Genomic DNA, 20,494 nt, shown 5'->3' with positions numbered 1-20,494 from the left:
ACCATGGGCCTCCAGATGCAGTCAGTCAGGCTGATGGACACCAAAGATGGGAGAGATAAAGCAAAGTGTAGGGGGAAGAAGCTAGCGCCACTGAAGTCCGGAAGCTCCCTTAAACCTTACCACAAGATCCAAATGCTTTTAATCTGAGGAGAGGGGTTGCACTTCCAAAGGATTTGATTGTCCTGTGACAGGAAACAATTTGTTAATATTGATTTTACTCTAATCTAATCTGTCAATAGATAATGGCTTTCATTCACTTCCATCACTGTCTGTGCAACTGTTAATGGTTATGTCCCATTGAGACATAGTGGTGACTTGTCATTATTAGCCAAATTTCATCAATATTTGACATCTCCTTTATTGCATTAAGTTCCTGGTAGGAACATCTTGGGCTCCCAGTGAATTTGATTCATGACTTCACATGAACCTACACCTTAGCTCTCTACGCAGTACCACAGCAGCGCTGAATTATAGGAGATGCTACTTTCTGAAAGAGATATTAAACCGAGATTCTATCAGTCCCCCATAATCCGCATGGAGGATTGCATGGTATTACTTCAAAGTGAGCATTCTCCCACCCTGCCCAAGCCAATACGTGAAGCCATCAACCATCATCACAAAAGCAGATGATCCAGTTATTGTTGCATTGGGGCCTGTGGGATCTTGCTGTGTGCAAAACGACCACTCCTTTGCCTGCGCTATGACACCGACAGCACTCCAAAATGTACCTCATTAGCTATAACCAGATCCTCTGCACTTGTGATTGATACTGGATTAATTTTTACCCAACTATCTGCAAATCAGTGGACACCGATTACTATAGCTACTAAATGCTGCATTTTTTGACATTATAAAGTTCAGATTTCTCTCAAATTCTGTTGACTTGCTGTAAACCATGCATGAAAGGGTCCCTAAGGAGGCACTCTGGCAATACTGGAGATGGCTGAAGGTATCTATACTGAGGTGCTGAGTGAAATGTAATGAAAAAGTGCTTGTTTGGCTGACTGATGGATGGGTTCATTCCATAGGAAGGGCGGAGATCTGTATCCCTGGTTAGTCACGGCCTGGAAAGTGCTCAGTATTGAAGCTTAATTTCCTTCTCCCATCTCGAAGATGGTAACCCCTCTCTGAGACCAGCTTTGGAAAGAGCTCCTTGCTGATGTCAGTTTGCAGACCTGGTGCTGCCATTAAATCAGCCAGCTTACCGCACATGGTGGGAAATGAGGAATCCGGGCAGAAGGATGGGCTGAGAGCAGGAGGAACCAGTAAATATTGCCCTGCCTCTTTTACATGTGTAAAGAACAGGCAGCACCTCCCATAGCACAAGGAAGAGGCCATTCAGCCCATTATACTTTGAATAGGATATCTATTTTGAGTAATTTACAGCACAGAAAGAGGCCATTAAGCCCATTGAACACATGCTAATTTACTTAATACTGCATGTGTTCCATGAGATGGTGAGGAAAAGGACTTTTGATTTTAAAAGCAGGACCCCAACAGGGACTTGAACTTTGCATTTGCATCCTAACGATGCAATACTGTGCCAATGGAGCTACCTGACCCAGCAAATCACTGATTCTGTTTATGCTCCGCGTGACTTTCTTCTCATCCTGTATCCTCTCACCCACTTTCTCCCTTACTTATTTATCTACCTTACCCTTTGTGTGCCTCTTTGTTGCAACAAATCTATGTGGCAGCAAGTTCCATCATTTTAGCCACTCTTAGGAAATGTTCAAATGAAGCATAAATTCCAGATTGCTGTCCTCAGATGGTTCAAGCATAATTGGCATTGTGTACAGTGTTACTTGCTCACGTAGCTGCTATTTTATAGATGTATATAAAAGAAATGGTGCTGGAGGAACTCATCAGGTCTGGCAGCATTTGAGGAGATCCCACATACCCCACATCTGCTCAACATGTTTCTTTTCCCCAATTTCCAACAGTGGAAGCCTCTAAAATGTGCAGTAGGGTTTTAATCCAAATCTTTCCAGAGCAGAACAACTGGGTGATGTCAGGCCATGGTCCTTTGATACAGCAGTGACTTTGTTGTTAGGTTCATTAGCTTTGTTGCACATGAAGGTGCAGTGGCACATTTACAGCATGTTAGCGAATGAATGAGACTGAGGGGTTGAGTGGGTGAGATGACCCACCAATGGGTTGGACAGTCAAACAAAAGCAAAATGCTGCTGGAAGTGTGAAATAAAAAGAGGCCTTGCTGGAGAAGTCAGATGATTGGCAGCATTAGTAGGAACTGCTGATGCTGGAGAATCTGAGACAACAAGGTGTAGAGCTGGATGAACACAGCAGGCCAAGCAGCATCAGAGGAGCAGGAAGGCTGGGCGTCTTTGGAGAACAATTCAGATTTAATATAACTTATATAACTTTAAATTATGTAACTTATTTACTATAACTATATAAGTTTGATATAACTCTTCCTCAGTTCTGAAGAAGAGTCGCATCTGATTTAAAATGTTAACTCTGTTTCCATCTCCTCAAATGCTGCCAGGCCTGATGAGTTCCTCCAGCACTGTTTCTCTTAATTTCAAGGAATTGGAGTCAGGTCTGGATTGAGGAGGAGAGGTCGGGATCGGGTTAGTTGGGTCCAGATTGGACTGAGAGGATGCAAGGGTGAAGTTGTATTGTTGCGGCATGGAGGTAGATGGGGGTATGTTGAGATGAGCAGGATCAGGAGGGTAAGAGATTAACACGGTGGGGTAGAGTGAGAAGAATGAATGGAGGGAGCATTGAGTCTGGCCCTTGAAGGGTCAAAACTGCTCTGAGTTTGGTTTGGGGGTTGAGGGTGTCAGGTTGAGCCCAGACACAGGATGATAGGATGTGGTCTGGGATTGGGAGGAATTGGCGATGGGATGGGGGTTTTCATTGTGGGGGTGGGGGTGTCACATTGTCGGGGAGGGTGCACCAGAGTGTGAGGGGGTGTCAGTGTGAGAGGGGGTCTGTGTGAGGGAGGTCATAGTGTGTGGCTGTTTCAGTGTGAGGTGGGTCAGGAAGGTTCTGTGTGGAAACGTGTCGGTGTGGTCAGTGTTAGGAGGGGTGGGAGGTGTCAGCTTATAATGAGGTAGGAGCTGGAGCAGGTCAGAAATGTCTCTATGATTTCCTGGTGAACTATTGAGGTGAGTTGGAACTTCCAAAGTCTCAGACTCCAACCCTGAGGTTGGGGACATCTTTTGAGGGTTTCAGATGCTGGATAATTGCCTTTTGAAGTTGGAAGACACTGTTTTTCAGCATACATCCAGTCTTTGGCTATTTAGAGCTAGGAAGACCTTGGTGAGATGTATTTGTTTTTTAAAAACATATCTCCTCATCAACTTCCTCTGAATTTTATGCCAATTACCTCAAATCTGCGTCCTCTGTTTTCTCTGGCTTTGCCACGAGAAGCAAGTTCTCCTCATTGACTTAACCAAAACTCCTCAGTTTTGAGAAACTTATTAAATCACTCCTTAACTTTGTTGTTCCGTGTACAGCAGTCCTAAATTCTCCCAGCCTCTCCAAGTAACTGAAGCCCGTCAATCCTGCTCCCTGACTAGCCAATTTCAGAATGCATAATTGTCACGAAAATGTTTTAAAGCTTTATTTGTTGATTTCTCACTCTTCCTACTCTTGTAACTGTCTCCCTGAGTTTTTTATTTCCACTTTTCCTTCAGCCATTTATTTTTCATTTCATCTCTTGTTTTCTCTCTGAATTGACCTTTCCAACAACCTGTAGTAAAGGGAGGAGTTAATATTCTTGCTGCTGAATCAGGTGGTTTCGTCCGCAGCTCTCTATAGCTAATTCTGCCATTACAACATAATTTTTTTGGAAATTTAATGTAATCAGCATTATTAATATCCACTTATTAATGTCATTCTCCATCCAGCAGAGGTGGACGGAATTATATTTTTGGTGACAATGTAACTTGGACCAGTGTGGATCACAAGGATTGCCTGCAATATATGGACCTGACATATTTTGATGGTGTACTGACCCCCAGAAATGATTGACCAGCAAAGTGGAACATGGGAACAGGAGGAGACTGTTCAATATTTGTTCCACTATTCAATTAGTTCATTGATGATCCATTTTTCATCCATCATATCCATTGTTGTCTTTACCTGTTGTGAATCCACATGAATTTCTCAATCACAACACTCCAAAAGTACTTCATCGCCTTTGGACACTCTGAGCTAGTGAAAGACACTATATAAATAGAAAATTCTTCTTTTGTTCTTCATATAATCACGGATTGTCATGATGTAGTAGGAAGTCATTCGACCCATCAGGCTCCATTGGCTACCTGAATGTTAATTAGGTCTTATTGCTATTCTCCATCCTTTTGTCTGTAGCCCCTACATATTTATTCTTATCAGAATACCCATTCGATTATTTCCCCTTCAATGCATTGCTTGAATATATCTCCACCACACTCCCAGGCACTGCAGTCAGGTCTTAACAACTCACTATGTGAAAAAGTTTTTATTCTTACTGCATTTGCTTCCTTTGCAAATTACTTGAAATTGTATTGTTGATCCTTTTATGAGTGGACTGTTACTTGGCTGTGTGATTGGAGAGGCTTTGATGCTTCTGGAGATGCTGCTGGGCCTGCTGTGTTCATCCAGCCTCACATTTTATTACCTCATAGCTAGAGTTGGCATTTTCAAAGAGAAGGAGAAGAAGAAACAGTTAAGCCAACGGTCTGCATGGTAGGCATAAGAACATTGCCCCTAACTGAGTGGCAGTGTCCTTTCATCCTGGGCCGAGCTGTTTGGGTTGCAATCAGATACAACTGAAACCGATGAGGTGGATCTGATGGCCATGTGGGAAATAAAAGGCTCATATACAGTATGTGAACACTGCGTTCAATCAAGATGAGACTCCCTCATGCAGTGATAATGGGAAAGTAGTTTCACTTAAAAGGGCTTTTGTCTCCCTGATTGTATTGTGAAGATAGGCTAGCGGTAGCACGAATGTATTTTTTAACTGCACCCCCAAGAGCTCTCAGCCTCTGAATCCTTTTCTTCACATGCTGACACGCATGCAATGGGTCCCTTTGGTTTTGAGCTCTTTTAGCCAAAAGGAACATTTTGTGTTTCCTTCCTCTATCCTTCCTACACAGATTTCAACCCACCCTCCTCCTACAGAAGGCATTAGCTTCCTGCTTGAGCAGTGCTTCATGAGCACAAACATCCACCAGACACTGATTAACAAAGTGCTCATAGAACTCACCAACAAAAGTCATTCGACAGTCTCTTAGAATGTAAGGACATGTGGGCTGGTAGGCTCCTTGAACCTGTTCTGCTATTCTACAAGACTAATCAGAGTCCAGACGAACCCTGAATAATGTAAATCTGCATAAATTGGAAGCTCTGATGTTCTGACCATGTGCCAGGCAATGACCAATTTCAGTGGAAGAGAACTTAACCATCACCCCTTGACATTCAATAGCATTACCATCGCTGAATCAATATCCTGGGTGTTACCATTGACCAAGACCTGAACTGGCTAGAATAGGCTGGGAATATTGCTGTGAGTAACTCACCTCCTGACTCCCCAAAGCCTGTCCACCATCTACAAGGTGCATGTTAGGAGTGTGATGGAATTTTCTGCATTTGCTTGGATGCCTGCAGCTCCGACAACACTCAAGAAGTTTGGCACCATCCGGGACAAAGCAGCCTGCTGATTGGCACCACATACATAAGCATCGACTCCCTCCGCCACTGACACTAGGTAGCAGCAGTGTGTACTATCTACAAGATGCACTGAGAATTTCACCAAAGATCCTTGGACAGTACACCTTAAAAACCCACAGGACAGGGGTAAGAGGTACAGGGGAACACCACCATATGCAAGTTACCCTTCAAACCACTCACTGCTCTGTCTTGGGAATATATTGCTGTTTGTTCTTTGATGTTGGGTCAAAATCCTAGAATTCCCTCCCTAAGGTCATTCCCTAAGGCTGGGAATATTGCTGTGAGTAACTCACCTCCTGACTCCCCAAAGCCTGTCCACCATCTACAAGGTGCATGTTAGGAGTGTGATGGAATTGTGGGTATACCTATAGCATGTGGACTGCAGTGATTCAAGAAGGCAGCTCATCACCACCTTCTCAAGGGCAACTGGTGATTGGCATTACATGGTATCCCAGCCTGTAACGCCCACATCCCACGAATGAATGAATTAAAAAAGTTCAGGGAGAGAATTTTAGGACATAATCTGCTTTGGTAGATATTCCTAATTTTCACATCCTTAGGCCGTCCCAGAATGTTTTGCAGCCAGCCATGTACTTTTGAAGTGTATTCACTGTTCCAATCTAGGAAAAGCTCACTGGTTGCTTTGTGCACAGCAAGCTCCCACAAAGAGCAATGAGAGATTGACCTCAATCATGAGAAGAACTTCCTGCTATACATTGAATATAATCTTTTATAGCCACCTGAGAAGGTAGCTGGGGCCCTAGTTTCACGTTTCATCTAAAAGCTGCCCCCTGTATTGATGTAGCACTCCGTCAGCAATGGACTAGAAACATCAGTATAGATTTTGTGCTTCAGTCTCTTGAGTGGGCTCTGAACCCACAATCTTTTTGCTCCTTTTGAATCAATTTTTCAACCTTATTGGATGCATGACTTTGGACAACTGCAAATAATTCTTGTCAATGAATTCTGGTGCTCGCAAGTCCTTGCATCCATTTTGCCATTAATGGTTACAGACCATCCTCAAATTCCTAACAGCATGCCAAAACTGACCTGTGGAAAACAGAGTTATCGAGATTACAGCATGGGAAGAGGCTCTTCGGCCCACCGTTATTACACCAGTCATTGAGTACCAATCTATTCCAGTAGAGTCGGATCCACCTGTAGAGTATAAGAGCGTGGAGGTGATGTTGAATTTATATATGACCCTCTGTTAGGCCTCAGTATTGTATACAGTTCTGGGTTCCACGTTCTAGGAAGAATGGGAATACTTTGGACCAAGTACAGAAACAGTTTACAAGAATGAGGAACTTCAGGGCTGAGGATAGTCTGAAGGAATTGGGACTGTTCCCCCTGGAGAGAAGAAGGCTAAGAGGAGATCTGAGAAAGATTTCAAAATCCTGAGTGGGGGCTGGATACGGTAGACATTGAGAAACTGTTTCTGCTTCTCAAAGGAGCAAAAGCCAAGAGGCTACAGATTTAAAGTGATGTGCAAAATGAAGAAAGGTGAAGCAAGGGGCAACTTTTTCACATGGCGAGTAGTTAGTGAATGAAATGTACTGCATAGAAATGTGGTGGAAAGCGTGTTTAATTGAGGGATTCAGCAGGTATTGGATGACTATTTGGAAAAAGCAGGAGATGCACACCAGGTAATAGTGCTCATTTAATGAGCCAGTACAGACATTAATGGGCCAAATGGCCGCCTTCTGCATCTAAACAGTTCTGTGATTCAGTGCTTCCTGCAATCCCATTCTCCAGCACTTGGCCTGTAGTTTTTATTTAACAAGTGGTGTTTCAAGCTGGCATCTAAATATTTAAATATTGCGTTTACTTGCTGAACTTTTTTATGTTCCCGTGTGCAGCAAGTGCAGAAACCTCATGACTTGATCAGAATGATGTGGGGCCCCCCAATCACTGAAGCAGGATGGTCCATATAGAAGGCAGCAGCCTTCCTTTCCTACCTTCAGCAGTCCCTCTGCCAAGTTTCCTGCCCTATTTATCAAATCCCACTCCATCACACAAAGTGACCATTAATTGATCACACCAAATCGAGGCAAGGTGGAGGGAGGAACCCTCTGCATTTTATGGTCCCTCCTCCATCTACAATCTACCCTCATGATGCTGTAAAGCCTCAACATGGCCGCGGTCTTTGCCTTCCCTGCAAACTTTTTCAGTGATGGCCAGATTGGATTCAATGGGCCAAAGGGCCTCTTCTGTGCGATGTGACTCGTTGGCTGTACAGATCAGCAAAGTATTTTTACCACTCCAGTATGGCACTTCTCTGCATTCCCTGATTGAATCACAGCACCATTGGCTGCCCTGCCTTCAGCTGCCTGGGCCCTGAGCTCTGAAATACCCTGTGTGAATCCTGTTCCCCTCATGACACTCCCCCCTCGTTTAAATCACTGTTTGAAATCTTAACTGTGATCAAACTTTTGACACCTGGTTATGTTATCTCTCATGTGGCTCAGTTTCAAGTTTCAGTTGGTAACAGCCTGTGTTTTACTATCTGAAAGGTGCTGTGTTAATGAATGTTAATGTTGTTGTTGAGGAACTCAGTAAAGTGCTCAAAGGAAAATCTTTTCTCTTCATCAAATTCAGAGTGAATCTTTGCACGTTGACATCCACAAGAGGAGTCTGGCTTGAGGAATGCTTGTGACTTCATTGAGTTTGGGTCTGTGACTTCTATTTAATTGTTTCCTTTTTCTCTCTGCATTTTCTTTCTGTTTATTGTTTCTGAGATTGTGGAAGGAAGGCTATCATTTGTGGCCCATTCCTCAATGCCCTGGTTTGCTAGAGCCATTTTAGAGGGGAGTTAACAGTCAGCCGCATTGATTTGGACCTGGAGTCACATATAGGCCACGAGGTAAGGACAGCAGATTTCCCTCCCTAAGGGACATCACTGAGATGGTGATGGTGACCAGGAAACTGAGACTAGTATTCAATTCCAGAGCTACTAATTGAATTCAAATTGCCCTGAACATTATTCTGGGTCTCTGGATTACTAGTCATTGATGTGACTATGATGCCACTGTCTTTCCCACTGTGTATAACCCAAGGTTTCAGGAGATGGATGTCAGCTTAGGCCCAGGGTCTGCGGGCTTTCAAACTCAATTCCCTCCTTTTTTTAATTGCAGGTGTACAAGGAAAGATAAGTGTAAACGTTCTACAGAGCTCCGAAGATTTGCATCCAACATCAAGCAATGTGTCACTCTCACAGTGAGCCCGAGCAACATCTCTGTGTCACAGTATAGTGTGCCGGTGAGTTGCAATGGACCAGCTGTTCGTCAAGTGTGGGGAGGTGGGTAGGTGGGTGGCGTGTGGACCTGGGGTCCGGTGGTAGGTTGGTGAGGGAACAGGAGGCCATACACTTCTTTTGTATTCTGTTTTCCTTGGATTCTTGCAAAAACATGTTTCTTAATAGTGCCGTGGGGTTGATGTGCGACGGTTCAAGGGTGATTTCTATTTTAAGAATGAGAGGGATGTTTCTGTCTCAGATTGTTTTGCAATAAAAGCTCATTAGGATGCTACCTGGAATGAAGGATTTGTTTTTTTTCAGAGATAATGGGAACTGCAGATGCTGGAGAATCCAAGACAACAAAGTGTGAAGCTGGATGAACACAGCAGGCCAAGCAGCATCTCAGGAACACAAAAGTTGGCATTTCGGGCCTAGACCCTTATCTGATGAAGGGTCTAGGCCCGGAACGTCAGCTTTTGTGCTCCTGAGATGCTGCTTGGCCTGCTGTGTTCATCCAGCTTCACACTTTGTTATCTTATTTGTTTTTTTTGTTGTTTTTCTGTTAATGGGTTGTGGGCATCACTGGCTAGCCAAACATTTACTACCCATTACTAATGGACCAGAGTCCCATAAAGAGTCAATTGTATTGCTGTGGGTCTGGAGTCACATTGTAGGCCAGACCTGGTAAGGATGGCAGATTTAGTTTTCTGAAGGGCATAGGGATTCAGATGGCTTTTATGATATTTGACAACAGTCATTATTATTTATTAAATTCCAATTTACACCACCTGCCTTGGTGGGATTCGATTTTAAGTCCTTAGTGTGTCAACTGTGAGGTCTAGATTATGAGTCCATTTTTTTTTCTTTATTCATTCATGGGATGAGGGCATCGCTGACCAGGCAGCATTTATTGCCCATCCCTAATTGCCCTGAAGGCAGTTAAGAGTCACCCACATTGCTGTGGGTCTGGATTCACATGTAGGCCTAAATCAGGTAAGGATGGCAGTTGCCTTCCCTAAAGGACATTAGGGAACCAGATGGGTTTTTTGGACAGTTGACAATGGATTCTTGGTCATCATTAGACTCTTAATTCCCGATATTTATTGAATTCAAATTCCATCATCTGCCATGGCAGCATTTGAACCTGGGATCCCCAGAACATTATCCGTGTCTCTGGATTTGTGATAATACCACTAGGCCATCGCCTCCAGCAAATACAAATACGAAGGAAGATGTCATTTATGTAACAATATTCAAAGCTTCAGACATCTCGAAGTGATTTACAGCCATTTCACTGTGTCTTTGATATATAACCCACTATTGTGAAGCAGAACAAACAGCAGAGAGTTTTCATAAACAGCATTACTATCAATGTGATAATGACCAGACAATCTGTTTACCTGGTGTTTGAGCAATTAATGTTTGCCAGGACAGTGGCAATAATTCTCAAGTGCCCTTCACTCAATAGTGCCATGGGATGTTTCATATCCACTGATAGGAACTTGCACATCCTGCTTCACCTCCCTCACATTTTCCTCTTCAATTCCCTGTTCTTTCCCCCACTGTACCCTCAACCATCTTCTCATAGAACCCCCGGCCACATTCTTCCCCTCACTTCACATGTTCCTTCCCCTCTCTCATCTCTCCCTCCCTCCCTTCCACCTCAGCTCCTCCCTCCCTTCCCCTTGATATCCTGCCTTCCCCTGCACCTTCTCCTTTTCCTCCTTCCCTTTGCACCCTCTCTTTCTCCCCTTCCTGTCCTTAGACATCCCCTATTCTTCCTATGCTGCCAAACCCCTGCTGGCCCTCTGTTTCATCCCCTTAGCCTCCACCTATCCAGCCTATCGCCTCCACCCCTTCCCCCTCACCTCCCTACATTCCCCTCATTCCCTCCATGTCTAACTCCTCGCTGTCCATCCCCTTCCCCATCCCTCTCCTCCTCCCTGTCCTCCATGGCTATCTCCTCCTCCACCCATTGTATCCAGCACCATCTCTTTGGAAAACTGGTCTCTCTGTGAGTTACCAAAGTTGTTCAATAACCACCAAGTCCCGTCCAAGTAATCTTCTTGCTGTCGGGCAGTAACTACCTGTTCCAGAGCTGAGCGTAACCCTGGCCTTTTTAATCTTGTCTGCTGCAGTACATCAAATTACCCTTGTTGAAAGCAAACCAATTATTCCCATGTTTCAGTTGTAACACTACATATGTTTAAATTGCTGTGTGCTAACATTTGACACTTGGTATTTGGAGGCTTCATTTCTTCGCTTGCCAATGTGAAAGATATCCTGTATTCCCAACGGCACCCTCAGATTCAGTTAGACAAGATCTATTCCAGGTGGTCACATGCCTGTAGTATCCTTTCTATTCTGAATAATGGAGACTCTGGGGGCAAGGGGTTTGAGGTTAGTTATTTTGGAGAACCGAGAGACTAAGTGGGCCTGTTGTGTGACCATATAATTCATTGGACCTGATATCGAGCTATATGTAATTTCAGCAGGAAATGGGAAAAGAGAAAGTGTATTATTTTAAAACATAGGTTATGAAATTACACCTTGCCAACTTCCATTTGCTGATAAAAAATGACAGGTTTTGTATTCCAACAGCAAATTATTTTTCAGCTCAGCCTGCCAACATCACTTGCTCTGAAATGTAATTTGGACCCTTGGAAAAAAAAGCATCTCCATTTTGTGGTGGAAATTGCAAGCGACAGGTTATTATTTTGTGGCCTTGAATTCAAGCCACACTTTCTGATTAAAAAAAAAACCTGTCAGGACAGGCAAGGGTGTGTGGGGAGTCAGGAAGAGAAGAGAGAAAAAAGTATACCTCTGTACCTGAGCCTGTCTTTGAGAAAATCAACCTGTGATTTTGTATGGGCCTAGTCCAAAGGCTGTTACACTTTAGATGTAACACATTGGAATGCCACCAGTCCAAAATTGGGAAGTGGTTTTATTTCTACTGCTCCATTGCAAGGCAATTTGAGGAAAGTGAGTCTCCGTGTATGTGTTGTAACAGCTGGAATGTTCTGGGACAAACAGCTGCAAGGTTCTGGAGGAACAAGTTGTAAAATTACAGCCTTTCATACGCTTCATTTTCCCCGTTATTCAAGGACTATTTCTGTTTTGCCATAGTTTTGACATCAGAATTGGGATATGTGTTAATTCACAGAGCAGCATGGTCATCCTATTGTATTTGTGACCAATACTGCCTTGGGTTCATCCTCTTGGGAAGGTGGGTAAGAACAGGGTGGAATTAGAATTGGGTGTTACAGTGGTTAAAGTGTTGATTTTTTCATGGCTGTGACTCAGACTCAAGTCGGTCCACAATAACGAGTTGGAAGTGTCTGTCGGCTGATTTAGAGCGATCAGACGGTCCGTTTTTCATCCGGTGTCCTGGCCCCTTTACAATTCCTTTGAAGTTTTCAAATGTTATGGCTTTCATCTTTATCCTTTTTGTAACATACATTTGCAGGGCCCTGATGGGAGATAATCTGTGAAAAATTCCGTCCTAGTTCCTGTAAACATGCATCACATTGTACTGCATTACAGTATCCCTCCGTCTATCACCCATTTGACATCTCTCAGGGAGTTCTTACTCACTTCTTCTGTGTGTTGATGGCTGCGTTGCTGGTTATACCTTTTATAAGATTGACAGAATAGCATTGCCAGCTCCAGCTGGGCATATTCTGGGTAACGTTCTCACATATCCTCCCTCTCACCTTCAGTGGGTTCACCCCAGACCTCCGCCATTGGTTGCCAAACATGTCCATCATGACAAAGCTTTGCCATTTGACTTTGGAAAATCTGACAACCCTTCGCTGACCAAACTTTGAAATTCTCTCCCTGAGACTGGCTGTGTCTCTCTTTCCTCCCTTCAAGATGCCTATGATCAAACTGTTTTAAATTAATAGTTGTGCATCCTAACCTGTTTGGGCATCTCCATGGCCGTGCCTGTCCTGATGTGAGAGTTGAACCTGACCTTTGTGGCCCAGAGGTAGGGACACTACCATTGCACCTATTGATCACGTCAGTGTTCACCTATTCTGATGACTCCTTCAGTGGTGAATTGTCCAATCATGTCTGGCAATACTCCAGTGAAGCAACTTGTTGTGCTATTTTTAATACGCTCCATAAATACAAGTTCCTCCAGCACACACATTGTTCCTAATCGATCATCTTAATCAAGAATTATAGGAAAAAGGCAGGAAAGTGGACATGAGGAAGATTGAAATCAGCCATGATCCCATTGAATCGTGTGGCAGGCTCAAAGGGCCGAATGGCCTACTCCTGTTCCTATTTCTTATGGTCTTATTCAGAGGCTACAGCATGGTTGGGGTGGAAAATTAAGAAAAAATGTCCATCTCACTCCAGATATTTTTTATCAGTTTATGATATATGGCATTGCTTCTAGACCAGCATTTATTGCCCTGCCCTAATTTTCCCAGAGAGCTGTTAAGAGTCAACCAAACTGCTATGGGCCTGGAGTCACATGTAGCTCAGGTTAAGTAAGGATGGCAGAACTTCTTCCCTAAAGACAATCGGTGAACCAGATTTTTTTTAAAACAGCAATCAACAGAGCTGACATGGCCATCATAAAGCTAGAATTTTGCTCCAGATTTTCAAGTTTCACCATGTGCCTATGGTGGGCTTCAAGTCCATGTCCTCAGAACATTAATCTAGTCCAATGAAAGAACCACTATACCACCTTCTGAGGCCAGAGCCAAGATATATGCTTGAGCAGTATTGAGGGAGATTTGTACTGTATTGGGCTGTGCTGCAGTTGGTCAGGGAAATTACTAAAGTGGGAGTATTTATTTTCCTTAGCGTAAACTTTCCTTTTTTGATGTACTTTATTACTAAAAAATACTGGGGAAAAGATATAAACGTGCAATTGTAAACATCTGTAGGGGGCAAGGGAGGTATGTGTTGTCTATGGTAAACAGGATTGCCATGGCTGTGCCAAAGATTGTCTGTCTGTCAGAGATTTCTCCATGAGGCAAGGCCATCACTTTAAACCGCTGAGCTGAGATGTTTCTATGGTTACCCAATACCCTGCATTGGTCAGAACTGGAATGAGGGAACATTTGCTTCTGGAAGAGTCAGGGGAGGGTTTGTGGTTTCAAATATTAACAGGATGAGATAGAGTCAGTGCAGCAGAGATGTCCCTGATGACCAGGGAGGCTAGTAACAGGTGTAGCTACATGTAGAGCTGGATGAACACAGCAGGCTAAGCAGCATCAGAGGAGCAGGAAAGTTGATGTTTCGGGCCTCGACCCTTCTTCAGAAGTGGGGGAGGGGAAAGGGGATCTGATATAAGTAGGGAGAGGGGGAGGCGGATAGAAGATGGATAGAGGAGAGGATAAGTGGAGAGGAGGGGATGGAGCCAGTAAAGGTGAGTGTAGGTGGGGAGTTAGGGAGGAGATAGGTTAGTCCAAGGAGGACGGTAGGTCAAGGGGCGGGATGAGGTTGGTAGGTAGGACATGGGGGTGGGATTTGGGGTGGGAGGAAGGACAGGTTAGGACGAGCTGGGCTGGTTTTGGGATGCAGTAGGGGGGAAGGAAATTTTGAAGCTTGTGAAGTCCGCATTGATACCATTGGGCTGCAGGGTTCCCAAGCAGAATATGAGTTGCTGTTCTTGCAACCTTCAGGTGGCATCATTGTGGCACTGCAGGAGGCCCATGATGGACTTGTCATCTAAAGAATGGGAGGGGAAGTTGAAATGGTTCGCGACTGGGAGGTGCAGTTGTTTATTGCGAACCAAGCGGAGGTGTTCTGCAAAGTGGTCCCCAAGCCTCTGCTTGGTTTCCCCAATGCAGAGGAGGCCACAACTGGAACAGCGGATGCAGTATACCACATTGGCAGATGTGTAGGTGAACATCTGCTTGATGTAGAATGTCTTCTTGGGGTCTGGGAAGGGAGTGAGGGGGGTGTTGTAGGGGCAGGTGTAGCACTTCCTGCGGTTGCAGGGAAAAGTGCCGGGTGAGGTGTGGCTGGAAGGGAGTGTGGAACGGACAGGAGATTCACGGAGAGTGTGGTCTCTCCAGAAAGCAGATTAGGGTGGGGAGGGAAAAATGTCTTTGGTAGTGGGGTCAGATTGCAGGTGGTGGAAGTGTCGGAGGATGATGTGTTGGATTCGGAGGTTGGTGAGATGGTACGTGAGGATGAGGGGGATTGTTTTTTGGTTGATATTGTGGGGACGGGGTGTGAGGGATGAGTTGCGGGAAATGCGGGAGACACGGTCGAAGGCATTCTCGACCACTGCAGGGGGGGATGTTGCTGTTCTTGAAAAATGACAACATCTGAGATGGATGGGAGTGGAATGCCTCATCCTGGGAGCAGATGCGATGGAGGCAAAGGAATTGGGAATAGGGGGTGGCAGTTTTGCAGGAAGGTGGGTGGGAGGAGGTGTATTCTAGGTAGCTGTGGGAGTCAGTGGGCTTGAAATGGATATCGGTTTCTAGGTGGTTGCCGGAAATGGAGACAGAGAGGTCCAGGAAGGAGAGAGAGGTGTCAGAGATGGTCCAGGTAAACTTAAGGTTGGGGTGGAAGGTGTTGATGAAGTGGATGAACTGTTCGAACTCCTCCTGGGTGCACGAGGCAGTGCCAATACAGTGATTGGAGGAAGAGGTGGGGTTTCGGGCCAGTATAGCTATAGAAGAGGGACAGTTCCACGTAACCTACAAAGAGGCAGGCATAGCCTGGGCCCATGCGGGTACCCAGGGTGACCCCCTTTGTCTGTAGGAAGTGGGAGGAATTGAAAGAGAAGTTGTTGAGGGTGAGGACGAGTTCGACTAGACGGATGAGGGTGTCAGCGGAGGGAGGGGTATAGTCGGGCCTGTGGGACAGGAAGAAGCGGTGGGCCTTTAGGCCATCTGCGTGGGGAATGCAGGTGTATAGGGACTGGATGTCCATCGTAAAAATGAGGTGTTGGGGACCTGGGAATTGGAAGTTCTGTAGGAGGTGGAGGGTGTGGGTAGTGTCACGGATGTAGGTCGGGAGTTCGTGGACCAAGGGGGAGAAAATGGAGTTGAGATAGTTGGACATAAGTTTGGTTGGGCAGGAGCAGGCGGAGACAATGGGTCAACCAGGGCAGGCACGTTTGTGGATTTTGGGAAGCAGATAGAAGCGGGCAGTGCGGGGTTGGGGAACAGCGAGGTTGGAGGCAGTGGGTGGGAGGCCACCTGAGGTGATGAGGTTGTGGATGGTTTGGGAGATGATGGTTTGGTGCTTGGGGGTGGTGTCGTGATCAAGGGGGTGGTAAGAGCAGGTGTCGGAGAGTTGGCGTCTGGCCTCAGCGATGTAGAGGTCAGTGCGCGATACCACATCTGCGCCTCCCTTGTCCGTGGGTTTTATGGTGAGGTTGTGATTGGAGCAGAGGGAGTGGAGGGCTGCACATTCTGTGAGGGAGAGGTTGGAGTGGGTGAAAGGGGTGGAGAGGTTGAGGCGATTGATGCCACGATGGTAGTTGGAGATGAAGAGGTCGACAGAGGGGAGGATGCCTTGATGTGGTGGCCAGGAGTCTGCGGGTTTTATGATGCCAGCCTCTTTGTAGGTTACGTGGAACAATCCCTCTTCGTACCTACACTGGCCCTAAGCCCCACCTCTTCCTCTGTTACATTGATGACTGCATCGGCGCCGCCTCATGCTCCCGTGAGGAGCTCGAACAGTTCATCCACTTCATCAACACTTTCCACCCCAACCTTAAGTTCAACTGGACCATCTCTGACACCTCTGTCTTCTTCCTGGACTTCTCCGCCTCCATCTTTGGCAACCACCTAGAAACCGATGTCCATTTCAAGCCCACTGACTCCCATAGCTACCTAGAATACACCTCTTCCCACCCACCTTCCTGCAAAAATTCCATCCCCTATTCCCAATTCCTTCGCCTCCACCGCATCTGCTCCCAGGATGAGGCATTCCACTCCTGTACATCTCAGATGCCCTCGTTTTTCAAACTTTCCCCCCCTCAGTGGTCGAGAACGCCCTTGACCGTGTCTCCCGCATTTTCCGCAACTCATCCCTCACACCCCCATGCCCGCAATAACAACTGAGAAAGATCCCCCTTGTCCTCATATACCACCCCGCCACCCTTCGGATCCAATGCATCATCCTCCACCACTTTCGCCATCTGCAACCCAACCCCACCACCAAAGGTATTTTTCTGTCCCCACCCTTATCTGCTTTCTGGAGGGATCACTCTCTCCATAACTCCCTTTTCCGCTCCACACTCCCCTCCAGCCACACCACACCCAGCACTTATCCCTGCAACGTTAGGAAGAGCTACACCTGCCCCAACGCCTCCCCCCTCACCCCCATCCCAGACCCCAAGAAGACTTTCCACATCAAGCAGATGTTCACGTGCACATCCGCCAATGTGGTATACTGCATCTGCTGTACCTGTTGTTGCCTCCTGTACAGCAGGGAAACCAAGCGGAGGCTTGGGGACCGAGACCGTTTTGCATAATGCCTACACTCAGTTTGTACTAAACAACTGCACCTCCCAGTCGCGAGCCATTTTATCTCCCCCCTCCCATTCCTTAGATGACATGTCCATTCTGGGCCTCCTGCAGTGCCACAATGATGCCACCCTAAGGTTGCAGGAACTGCAACTCATATTCCGCTTGGGAACCCTGCAGCCCAGTGGTATCAATGTGAACTTCACAAGTCATCAATGTAAGGGATGAACAGGTGGGGTTTAGGGCCAGTGTCGGTATGGAAGAGGGATTGTTCCACGTGACCTGCAAAGAGGCAGGCATCATAAAACCTGCAGACTCCTGGCTACCACACCAAGGCTTCCTACCCTCCCTCGACCTCTTCGTCTCCAACTACCATCGTGACATCGATCGCCTCAACCTCTTCACCCCTCTCACCCACTTCAACCTCTCCCCCACAGAACATGCAGCCTCCGCTCCCTCTGCTCCAATCCCAACCTCACCAGTAGACTTCAGAATCTTCCCTCCCACTACCACATCCCACAACCAGCCCAGCTTGTCCCCGCCTCTCTAACCTGTCCTCCTCCCATCTCAAGCCCCACCCTCATTTCCGACCAGTAACCTCATTCCACCCCCTTGACCTGTCCATCCTCCTTGGACGGATGTATCTCTTCCCTACCTCCCTACCTACACTCACCTTTACTGGCTCCATCCTCGCCTCATTGACCAGTATGTGTCCTCTCTACCTATCTTCTCCTCTATCCATCTTCTATCCGCCTCCCCCTCTCTCCCTATTTATTTCAGATCCCCCTTCCCCTCCCCCATTTCTGAAGAAGGGTCTGGGCCTAAAACGTCAGCCTTCCTGCTCCTCTGATGCTGCTTGACGTGCTCAGTTCATCCAGCTCTACACCTTGTTATCTCAGATTCTCCAGCATCTGCAGTTCCTATTATCTCTAGTGACAGGGGTCACAGTTTAAGGATGCAGGCTTGGAGGACTGAGATGAGGAGAAATATCTTCACCCAGGGAGTGGTGAATCTGTGAAATCCTCTGCCACAGAAAGTTGTTGAGGCAAAAACAGTTGAAAGTTTTCAAGAGCAAGAATAATGTAGTTGACAGTGTTCAAAGGATCAAAGGGTTTGAGAGAAAGCATACTTGAGTTGGCTAATCAGAAATGATAATTTTGAATATTAGAGGAGGCCTATTACCCTACTCCTGCTCCTATTTTCTATGCTTCTATATTTCCCAACTAAATGCAGAGATTCTCACTGTTCCCGCTTCTTCACTCTTGTTCTGAAATGTTAAATTCACATTTGTGTATCTTTCCACACCAATCGGAAGATGTGGACATTAGCTTAGTGGGTAACACTCTCGATCAATCCAATTTCAGAGGCTTGAGCATATAATCAACCAGATATCCTTGTATTGCACTGAGAGACCATTGGACTGTCCGAGGTGCTGACTTCTTGTGAGGTATGAAGTTGGGAAATGTCACTGGATGGGATATTGATGTGTTTGTATGGACGTAAGATATCCAAGTAGGAAAATTTTACTACTGCTGATTAGGACCCTTCTGAGACCACATCTGGGGTACTGTATTTAAAATGATATAATTACACTGGAAGCAATGCAGAGCAAGTGTATTAGAGTGTAAGGGCTTTGAGACCCTGGAGCAACTTTCTGATGATGTCACATAGTTGCGCATCACTGGGAATAAATAGTACAGTGTGGGCAGGGTTGCAACATACTGGAAGGAGCACTTTTGAAGACACAGAGTGAGAGTCTTTTCAGGAAACAAAGACATGATCACACAAAGATGGGTTTGTCCATACATGATAGAATATAGAGCATAGAACAGCAGAGCACAGTATAGGCCGCTCGGCCCACGATGTTGTGCCACCTATTATCCTACTCCCAGATCAACTATCATCCATGTGCCTAAAAGTTGCTTGTGTCTCTAAAGTATCTGATTCCACTGCCACCGCTGACATCGCATTCCACGTACCCACCACTCTCTGCATAAAGAACCTAGCTCTGACATCTCCCCTCTACTTTTCTCCAATCACGTTAAAATTATGCCCCCTCATAATAGTCATTCCTGGCCTGGCAAAAAAGCCTCTGGCTATCCAGTGATGTGACTATAAGTCAGAGCTAGGTATATCCATGATTACCTGTACAGCAGCGTTTAGTAAGAAATAATAGAATAGTTCATGTTATTTTGAAGCTTAAGTCTGAAGATAGTTCTTGACTTTGCTTTCTCCTCAACCAGTCTGTCTTCAATCATAGCTCATTGTGTATCATCAAGCCACACAATAAAAGATATATTGCATTGGAAGATAAATGTCGGTACATGGACAGAGCTGGTTGGGGGCAAATAGAAATGTGATTCAGTTGCAAACTGAGAGTTTTGTTTGCATTGTCACTTTGTGTTTATACTAACTAAAAGCTACAAGAATAACTTTTTGACTTTTTGTTGACTGTCTTTTCCCAGCTGGTGCTGGAAGCTCACAATGTGCCGGAGCTGTCTGTGGGCGTCAACTGTACATTTGAAGACTTTGCAGAAATGGATGGCCTGGTGATCGGGAACATGATCCAGTGCATTTCACCAGCAGAGAAGGAAGTGCCTCGAATCCTGACAGACAAAGGTAGGAGGTTGACCCTGAAGTGTGTTCATTCAGACACTAGAGGGGAAGGTACTGGGAGATCATTGTTAGAACAAAATCTATTGTTCTGACGGGTTTGCTAGTTTCAGCTTTGCCTCAAACATGACTCTTTACATTTGCTACTCAACTCCTGAAATTGGGCACAGTTTTTCATGCAAACTTTCAGCACAGGAAATGAGAAATAGTTGTCTGTCACTCCTCTGCTTTTAGTTTTAAAGTAAAATGATGCATTGAATAGCTCCTTTAATTAATAGTCCATGGACCTGGGAGAGGTGATAGCTGGTTGTGTTATTACTGGATTGTTACTCCAGAGACCCAGGGAATGTTTTGGGTTCTGGGTTCTGAGTTCTGATGAAGGGTCACGGACCCGAAATGTTAACTCTGTTTTCTTCTTCACAGATGCTGCCAGACCTGCTGAGCTTTTCCAGCAACTTTGTTTTTGTTCCTGATTTACAGCATCCGCAGCTTTTTTGGTTATTATTTAATG

General features: G+C 45.5%; 1 protein-coding gene across 7 annotated transcripts in view; it reads left to right on the top strand.

The window, feature by feature from the left end:
• The window catches only part of plxna4 (plexin A4), a 658,721-nt gene that overhangs the window by 430,205 nt on the left and 208,022 nt on the right, over window positions 1-20,494 (top strand). For all 7 annotated transcript variants that reach the window (XM_059654487.1, XM_059654491.1, XM_059654488.1 and 4 more), the window contains exons 6-7: window positions 8,820-8,943; window positions 19,836-19,989. In XM_059654487.1, coding sequence (XP_059510470.1) covers window positions 8,820-8,943; window positions 19,836-19,989 — 278 coding nt within the window. The remainder of the gene's footprint in view (window positions 1-8,819; window positions 8,944-19,835; window positions 19,990-20,494) is intronic.

This window comes from Stegostoma tigrinum, chromosome 25 (assembly GCF_030684315.1).
Source record: "Stegostoma tigrinum isolate sSteTig4 chromosome 25, sSteTig4.hap1, whole genome shotgun sequence".
NCBI lineage: Eukaryota > Metazoa > Chordata > Chondrichthyes > Orectolobiformes > Stegostomatidae > Stegostoma > Stegostoma tigrinum.
This window is presented reverse-complemented; position numbering and strand designations above follow the sequence as displayed.